Below are 9400 nucleotides of genomic sequence, written 5' to 3' on the forward strand. Positions count from 1 at the left end.
ATCCCATCCCATCCCATCCCATCCCGTCCCATCCCAAATCTCCACCACGCTCCAGAATTTCTCCCATCAAATCAGGAATTTATTCCTTTATCAGCCAAGACCGGCTTTGATCGGGGTTTTTTCCGGCCCCGGATCCCCTGGGATAACTGGGAGAGCTCAAGCAGAGCAAGAAAGGTTTTGCGAGCCTGAATTAATGACGCCAATTAAAAATCGGGGAGATTAATTAGCGCCCTCACTGCATTAACGAACTTAAGGGCAGCACGGAGAAAAAGCTGTTTTATGCCTCAGCACAGCACCACGGATAAATAATAATGAATAAATAATAATGAATAAATAATAAATATTTAATATTTAATATAAAATTATGCTTAACATTAAATTTAAATTAATGAATATAGAATAATAAATATTAAATAACAAATCAATATTAGATATTAACTAATAAGTGTTCACTAATAACTAATATAAAAATGATAAATGCTGATTATTAAAGAATAACTAATGAATAGCAAATAATAACTAACAAGCATGAAATAATAAATTATTAATATTAAATATAATATAGTTGATATTAAACATGTCGTTATGAACATTAAATGATATCTTACTGCTATTAACTATTACATATGAAATATCAGATATGGAATGACTGTTATTAAATGATTTTAAATAATATTAAGTATTGAATGATAAATAATAACGAATTGTATTAAATATTAAGTATTAACTAATGGTGAATAACTAATAAATAAYGACTAATAAATAATGCATATAAAATAATAAATAATAAATATTTCGCTGTTTCTAACAGGGAACAGTCAGAAATTCCCTCCGAACCAGAGGCTCTGAGTGCCTGGAAGTGTCAATGTTTTCCTCATCCCTTTGGATGGATCCGAGTCAGAAAAATAAATCCCAGGATTTTTTTATTTTGGCTCAAAACCCGGCTCTGCTCCCAAGCTTTGTGAAACTGGGCCTGTTCAGCCAAACTGGGATCATCCCAGAAATGTCCAGTTCTCATCCCGAAGCTGCCAACTGCCCCTTTCCCGTCCAAAATTCCTCCACCAGCTCTGTTTACCAGGGATGTGTCCATCCCAATCCATCCCAGCTGCTCATCCCCGGCACGGCCGTGCTAAAACAGACTCAGGTTTGCCCCAAAAAATGGAGGAAAAGGAATAAAACAGGTTCTTATGCCATTAAAATTTAAAATTGAAAAAAAAAAATGTGGGAAATTCTGCTGAAGAAATATTCCATAAGAAATATTCCATTTATCCTTTTAGGTGTTTTTTTCCCAAAAATTGCAGCTGGTTTGCCCACAGAATTCAGGGAATCGCGGCCCCAAGCCACTGATACTTCCCAGGGTTATCCCAACCTTTGGAATTTGGGACGAGTGTCCCACAAATCCCCAGTGCCCCACATCCACCCTGGCAGATCCCGCATTCCCAAACTCGGGAACATCCTGGGAATGGGATTTGAGGATCACGGGGATCAGCTCTGACCCCAAATCCTCCGGACACCTCAAATCTTTGGGACTGACCTCCCTCTCCACATCCCTGCTTCCAGAATTCCCAGAGAGGCCATTCCAGGCAGAATTCCAGGAAAAAGGCTGAGGGTCAGAGGTTTTTTTCCCCCCATCTCATTAATTAAGGGGTTAATTAAGGGTCGGGTTGGAGTTCAGGGGTGGGAGAGAGGGATTGGAATTCTGTGGAGCCAGGAAGTTTTCCAAGGAATGTCACAACACAAACAGCGGGAAGTTTCCCCCATGCACCCACAAAACAGAGGAATGGAAATCTGAAACGGRATTTTGTGGATAAAATCCCGTTTTCCTGACCGAGTGACTCTCAAGATCCCTTTTCCCTGGACAAAGATGTGCAGTGGGAAATGCGGAATCCCAGGACAACTCTCCACTGGAATTCCCTTTGTCCCTGTCCTGTCTCTTGTCCCCTCCCCTCCAGGCAGCCCGTGGCTGATTTTCCTGATAATCCCTTTTCCAGCCATTTTCCCAAAGTTTTCCACATTTCCCAGCCCTTCCTCCGAGGCCGATTCCGCTCCTCAGCACCCTAAAAACCCTCCTGTTCCCGATGCCACCATCCCAATTCCCTCGGCGTGCCCTGCCTGGCACTTCCCGCTCTCGCCACATCCAGCTGTCCCCGCTCCCAGCTGGCAAACGCCCTCCTTGTCCCCAGAAGTCCCCGTGGCATGGGAACGGTGCCCCGAGCTGTGCCAGGCCCCAGGAAAGCTCTGGATCCCACAGGGGTTCCACTCCAGGACACGCTGGGGACATTCCCGGAGCTGACCCCGCACAACCCCGGCCCCAAAAGCAGCGCAGGAAGTGAATCCAGGACCGGGTTCGGGAGCAGTTGGGATCTGTGGTGTCTTTGGTGACATCGCTGTGATCCCAAATCAACCCCAGATCCCTCCCTAAAATCCCTCATAATGAGCTGCCCTCATTATCCCAACACATCYCTGACAATTCCAGCCCATTCCCAGGGCAGCCATCCTGCTTTTTTGGGATTTTTTTTTTTTGTGCCTGAAAGATCATTTGGGATGAGATTCTCCCAGCAGGATCCAGAGGGAAATCCCTGCCCAGATTTAGGATTTTGAGATGGGATTGTCCCAGCAAGAGCAGGATCTGGAGGGAATTCCCTGCCCAAATTTGGGAGTTCGGGATGGGATTCTCCCAGCAGGATCTGGAGGGAATGCCCTGCCCAGATTTAGGATTTTGGGATGGGATTCTCCCAGCAGGAGTGGGATCTGGAGGGAATTCCCTGCCCAGATTTAGGATTTTGGGATGGGATTCTCCCAGCAGGAGCGGGATCTGGGGGGAATTCCCTGCCTGGGAAAATTTAGGATTTGGGGATGGATTTTTCCCATTTGGGGCTGGCTCCCGGCAGGAATTCCTGGCAGGAATTCCCTGCCCAGACAAAGGACAGGATCTTCTGGAATTATCCAGCACATGTCCAACCTCTCTGCACAGGAACACCCAGATTTCGGGAAAAAAGGGAAATTTCAGGAAAAGACAAATATTCCTCTTTCCACCCTGCTCCCTCTTTTCCCCCAGAAACACCAGGAATTTTCTCCCTGGAAATGTTTTTCCTGGAGACAGAGGAAAGAGGGAATGCGGTGTTCAAATCCTGAACAGGAGGGACAAACTCATCTCAGCCACGCRGGGTCCGACCCCATAAACCCCAAAYTTCCCGAGCCGGGTTTAACTCCCTTAAACCTCCCTTAAAAGCCGTGGGAGGGGGGATCTCTGTTGGGTTTTCTGGGCTTGGTTCTGGGATTTTCCCCCAGAATTTTGTCGCGATTTTGGCGGTAGCGAGGGGAGCGGGCGGGCGTGGTTAGGCGGGGTCTGTGAGCGGGGTTAGGCGGGGCCGCGTTAAGCCGGGACCCCCAAAGGCAGCGTGGACTCACCGCGGTACCCGGCGGGGGTGAGTCGCAAGGACGTTTCGTTATGGGGCTTCTCTGCAATCAAACAGAACACGGTGAGCGGGGCCGGGGGACAGCGGGGACGGCGAGGGGACAGCGGGGACACAGCGGGGACGGCGAATTCCCAAAAAACAGCGACACGGCAGGGACACGGCAGCGCTGGGGGCTGATTTCCTTCTCCAAGGGGTGGGAAGAGCTAAAATTGCGGGAATTTTGGGGTGAGAATTTCCTTGGGATGGTTTTCTATTTGGGATCTTGGGGAAAAACCAAAAATCGGATCAGTTTGGGGGAGAAAATTGGTTTTTTTCCCTGTTTTTTGAGTGCAAAGGAAAGGTGTTGCAGCTGCTTTTTCGCAGGGTTTGGGCACAGCTGGAAAACGATGTGGGAAGGCAAGGAGGAGATGGAATAATGATGATAACAATAATAATAATAATAGTAAAAATAATAGTAATAATAATAATAGTAATAATAATAATAGTAGTAATAATAATGATAATAATTATAGCAATAATGATGATGATGATAATAATAATAGTTTTATAGCAAAATAGAACCTCTGTGACCGCTAAAGGGTTTTCCTGTCCCCTTCTGGCATTCCCACAGTCCATCAGGAACTCCTTCTCTTTCGGGAACTCCTTTTCCTTCAGGAATTCCTTTTCCTTCAAGAATTCCCATTCCCAGAGAAGAACCTGCCCTGGAAGGACCCAGAGCCCACGGAAAGGCTCCAGACAGAGGCCCTCGAGGCCCCCTCGGTGACACTCGGTGGGGACACCTGGGGTCACCCATCCCGAGTGTCCCACCGGGTTTTGGAGGTGCCAACCCTCCTGGAATCATCTCCCAAGGAAYGCCCGGGATGTGCCAGGCTGGCACAGCCACATTCCAGCCCCGTTTTCCAAYATCCAATCCCCCCGTGCAGCGCCAGGACCTGGAGAAAAACTCGTCCGCTTCCCAAAGCAGGGAACGATCCCTGGAGATCCCAATCTGTGCCAAAATATTCCCTATTTTATCCCAAAAATAGGAAATTGGTGATTCTGCACTGAGTTTCCATTTCCCTGGAGATGATGGGAATGCCCAGTCTATGTCAAAACATTCCCTGTTTTATCCCAAATTATGGAATTGGTGATTCTTGCACCAAGTTTCCATTTCCCTGAAGATGATGTTCCATCTGTGTAGAAACACTCCCCAGTTTTATCCCAAACACACAGAATTGGCAATTCCTACGACAAATCTGAATATTTGACATTTCCCTGAAGACAGCGAGAATGCTCCATTTGTATGGGAACATTCCCTGTTTTATCCCAAGAACATGGAATTGTTGATTCCTGCACTGATATCCAATTTCCCTTGAGATTATGAGAATGTCCCAACCCTGCTGAACATTCCCAGTTTTATCCGAAACACACGAAATTGGTGATTCCTCCACCAAATCGCCTCTGGATATTTTGCATTTCCCTGAAGACAATGGGAACGCTCCATCTGTGTCAAAACATTCCCAGTTTTATCYGAAACACACAGAACTGGCCATTCCTACACCAAGTCACCTCTGGATATATGACATTTCCCTGAAGATGATGGRAATGCCCCATCTATTGAAACATTCYTAATTTTAYCCCAAATATATGGAATTGGTGATTCCTGTGCCTCTGGATATTTGACGTTTCCCTGGAGATGATTGGAACTCCCCATCTGTGTGGAAATCCCAATTTTATCCCAAATACACGGAATTRGCAATTCCTACACCTGTGGATATTTGACATTTCCCTGGAGACAATGGGAACGCTCCATTTGTATGGAAATATTCCCAATTTTATCCCAAACACACAGATTTGACAACTCCTACACCAAGCCACCACTGGAACCCTAAAACCCCAGCGCCCTCCCTTCCACCAACCCACCCCAAACCCACCACTCCCCACCCTCACCAAACCACAAAATCCTCTCTTTTCCCACAAAAACTCCCAAATTCCCGACCGGAAAACCCCGCGGGATGGAAAAAAGGTCACTCACTGGTTTTGACGCGGAGGGTGTAGGGGTTTTTCTGCTGGATGGTGTGGGTGAAGTGGAAACGGGCGTTGCAGCTGTAGTCGGTCAGCGCGTCCTGCGCCAGAACGTTGGCGAAATAAAGGTCCCCGTTGTGACCCTGTGACACCCTCTTGTCCTGCGGGATCGGCTCCATGGCTGCGGGGAAAAAACGGGAATGGGGGCGGAGGGGAAAAAGGGATGGGGTGGTTGAGGTGCGGGTTGGTGGCGGTGGTATTGAAGTAGGAGGAAGGGCCCTAAATTGGTAGGAACCATCCTAAATTGGCAGGAACCATCCTAAAGTGGCAGGAATTACCTTAAATTAGCAGGAATGACCCTAAATTGGCAGGAACGACCCTAAATTAGAAGAACGACCCTAAATTAACTACCCTAAATTAGCATAAATGACCCTAAACTACTGAAAACTGTCCTAAGCCAGCAGCCACATCCTGAAGTAGCAGAAGCTGCTCTAAACTAGCAGAAAGTGCCCTAAATTAGCAGGAAATACCCTAAATTGGCAGGAACGACCCTAAATTAACTACCCTAAATTAGCATAAATGACCCTAAACTACTGAAAACTATCCTAAACCAGCAGCCACATCCTAAACCAGCAGAAACTGCCCTAAACTAGCAGAAAGTGYCCTAAATTAGCAGAAATGACCCTAAACTACTGAAAATTGTCCTAAACCAGCAGCCATGATCCTAAATGAGCAGAAACTACCCTAAACTAGCAGAAAGTGCCCTAAATCATCAGGACCAACCCTAAACTAGCAGAAAGTACCCTAAATTAAGCAGAAAATACCCTAAAGTAGTTGTAATGACCCTGAACTTATAAAAACTATCCTAAACTAGCAGAAAGTGCCCTAAACTAGTAGAAAGTGTCCTAAATTATCAGSAGCAACCCTAAATTTGCAGAAAGTGACCTAAATTAGCAGAAACTGCCCTAAATTATCAGGGCCAGCCCTGAACCAGAAGAAACTGCCCTAAAGCAGTAATAATGACCCTAAATTGCCACAAACTATCCCAAACTAGCAGAAAGTGCCCTAAACCAGTAGAAAGTGCCCTAAATTATCAGGACCAACCCTAAATTTTCAGAAAGTGTCCTAAACTAACAGAAATTATCCTAAACGAACAGCAACAACCCCAACCTATCAGCAGCCACCCCACCCATGGTTGCTTTAAACCCCACGGGTGACAGAGACCCCATTCTCGGGATATTCCTGGGATATTCCCGGGATTCCCAGCGGGAATGGCGCTCCTGACTCACCGCTGCTCATCCAGAAGATGACGGGCTCGGGGAGGCCGGGCGGGGGGTTGCACTGGAGGCTCAGGGGAGCTCCTTCGTCCACCTCGATCACATCCACCTTCTCCTTGGGCCACAGCGGGGACTCTGCAGGGGGAGGAAAAGGGGTCAGGRAAGGACGGGAGGATCCCTCGGAGCGATTCCCGCCGGGTCCGGCCCGGTTTCAGCGTAAAATTTGTCATTTTGCATGTGCGGGATTCCCTGAAATCCAAACRCTGAAATCCGGACCCTCAAATCCAGAGCCTTAATCCATGGCCTGAAATACGGACCCTGAAATGCATTGCCTGAAATCCACATCCTTCAAATCCATCCCCTAAATTCATGCTTCAAATCCATATCCTTAAATCCATGCCCTGCAATCCTGAACCTCAAATCCTCATTTCAATGCAAATTTCATCTCTGTGTGTGCAAAACTCCCTCCAATCCTTACCCTCAAAATCCACACCCTGAAATTCATATCTTAATTCCACACCTTCAAATCCATCTCCCTAAACCATCCCAAAAACCCCAAAAATCCATTGCCCTAAATCCATCCACACCCTCAGATCCCTCCCCATAAGCCATCCCAATAATCCATAGCCCTAAACCCATAACCTCCGATCCACACCCTCAAATCCACATCCTCAGTTCCACACCCTCAAATCCCTCCCCATAAACCATCCCAAAACCCCCACAATTCCGTAGCCCTAAATCCACACCCTCAATTCCACACCCACAAATCCATCCCCATAAACCATCCCAAAACCCCTAAATCCAAACCTCCAATCCACACCCTCAAATCCCTCCCCATAAACCATCCCAATAATGGTTTATTGGGGATAGCCCCAATAAACCCCATAGCCCTAAATCCATAAGATCAAATCCTTCCCTCTAAACCATCCCAAAAGTCCAAAAATCCACACCCTAAAATTCATCCTCCTAAACCCTCCCCAAAACCTAAAAATCCATAGCCCTAAATCCACAACCTCCGATCCCACACCTTCAAATCCCTCCCCATCAACCATCCCAATAATCCATAGCCCTAAACCCATAAGCTCAAATCCTTCCTCCTAAACCATCCCAAAAATCCACAACCTCAGATCCACAACCTCAAATCCCTCCCTATAAACCATGCCAATAATCCATAGCCCTAAATCCATAAGCTCAAATCCTTCCCCCTAAACCATCCCAAAAATCCCAAAAATCCATAACCTCAGATCCGCAGCCTCAAATCCCTCCCGATAAACCATCCCAAAACCCCTAAAATCCATAGCCCTAAATCCATAACCTCCAATCCGCACCCTCAAATCCCTCCCTCTAAACCATCCCAAAAGTCCAAAAATCCACACCCTAAAATCCATCCTCCTAAACCCTCCCAAAACCCTGAAAATCCATAGCCCTAAATCCACAACCTCCGATCCACGCCGTCAAATCCCTCCCCATAAACCGTCCCAATAATCCATAGCCTCAAATCCGTAACCTCAAATCCACACCCTAAACCATCCCAAAAATCCATAACCTCAGACCCGCAGCCTCAAATCCCTCCCCATAAACCATCCCAAAACCCCTAAAATCCATAGCCCTAAATCCATAACCTCAAATCCACACCCTCAAATCCCTCCCTCTAAACCATCCCAAAAGTCCAAAAATCCACACCTTAAAATCCATCCTCCTAAACCCTCCCAAAAACTTGAAAATCCATAGCCCTAAATCCACAACCTCTGATCCACACCCTCAAATTCCTCCCCATAAACCATCCCAATAATCCATAGCCCTAAATACATAAGCTCAAATCCTTCCCCCTAAACCATCCCAAAAATCCCAAAAATCCATAACCTCGGATCCGCAGCCTCAAATCCCTCCCCGTAAACCATCCCAAAACCCCTAAAATCCATAGCCCTAAATCCATAACCTCAAATACGCACCCTCAAATCCCTCCCTCTAAACCATCCCAAAAGCCCAAAAATCCACACCCTAAAATCCATCCTCTTAAACCCTCCCAAAAACCTGAAGGTTTTTAGGATAGCCCTAAATCCACAACCTCCGATCCACGCCGTCAAATCCCTCCCCATAAACCATCCCAAAAATCCATAGCCCTAAATCCATAACCTCAAATCCACACCCTCAAATCTTTCCCCCTAAACTATCCCCAAAACCCCAAAAATCCATAACCTCAGATCCACACCCTCAAATCCCTCCCCATAAACCATCCCAATAATCCATAGCCCTAAATACATAACCTCAAATCTGCACCCTAAACCATCCCAAAAATCCATAACCTCAGATCCACAGCCTCAAATCCCTCCCCATAAACCATCCCAAAACCCCTAAAATCCATAGCCCTAAATCCAGAACCTATGATCCACACTCTCAAATCCACACCCTCAATTCCACACCCACAAATCCATCCCCATAAACCATCCCAAAAACCCCCAAAATCCATAGCCCTAAATCCACAACCTCCAATCCACACCTTCAAATCCCTCCCTATAAACCAACCCAAAAATCCATAACCCTAAATCCATAACCTCAAACCCGCACCCTAAACCATCCCAAAAATCCATAGCCCTAAATCCATAACTTCCAATCCAAACCCTCAAATCTACATCCTCAAATCCATGCCCTCAATTCCATCTCCTCAAACCCACCCCGAACAATTCCCCTCCACCTCCA

At 46.5% G+C, this 9400-nt stretch overlaps 1 protein-coding gene across 1 annotated transcript in view; it reads right to left on the minus strand.

Annotated features, from left to right (window-relative positions):
* The window catches only part of NFASC (neurofascin), a gene marked incomplete at its 3' end in the record, with an annotated part of 32112 nt that overhangs the window by 19767 nt on the left and 2945 nt on the right, over nucleotides 1–9400 (minus strand). The window contains exons 3-6 of the mRNA XM_057387114.1: nucleotides 9201–9214; nucleotides 6713–6835; nucleotides 5434–5604; nucleotides 3412–3462 (exon numbers count right to left, since the gene is read on the minus strand). Coding sequence (XP_057243097.1) covers nucleotides 3412–3462; nucleotides 5434–5604; nucleotides 6713–6835; nucleotides 9201–9214 — 359 coding nt within the window. The remainder of the gene's footprint in view (nucleotides 1–3411; nucleotides 3463–5433; nucleotides 5605–6712; nucleotides 6836–9200; nucleotides 9215–9400) is intronic.

This window comes from Malurus melanocephalus, unplaced genomic scaffold, assembly GCF_030028575.1.
Source record: "Malurus melanocephalus ecotype Western Australia unplaced genomic scaffold, MMel_1.1 scaffold_1136, whole genome shotgun sequence".
Lineage (NCBI taxonomy): Eukaryota > Metazoa > Chordata > Aves > Passeriformes > Maluridae > Malurus > Malurus melanocephalus.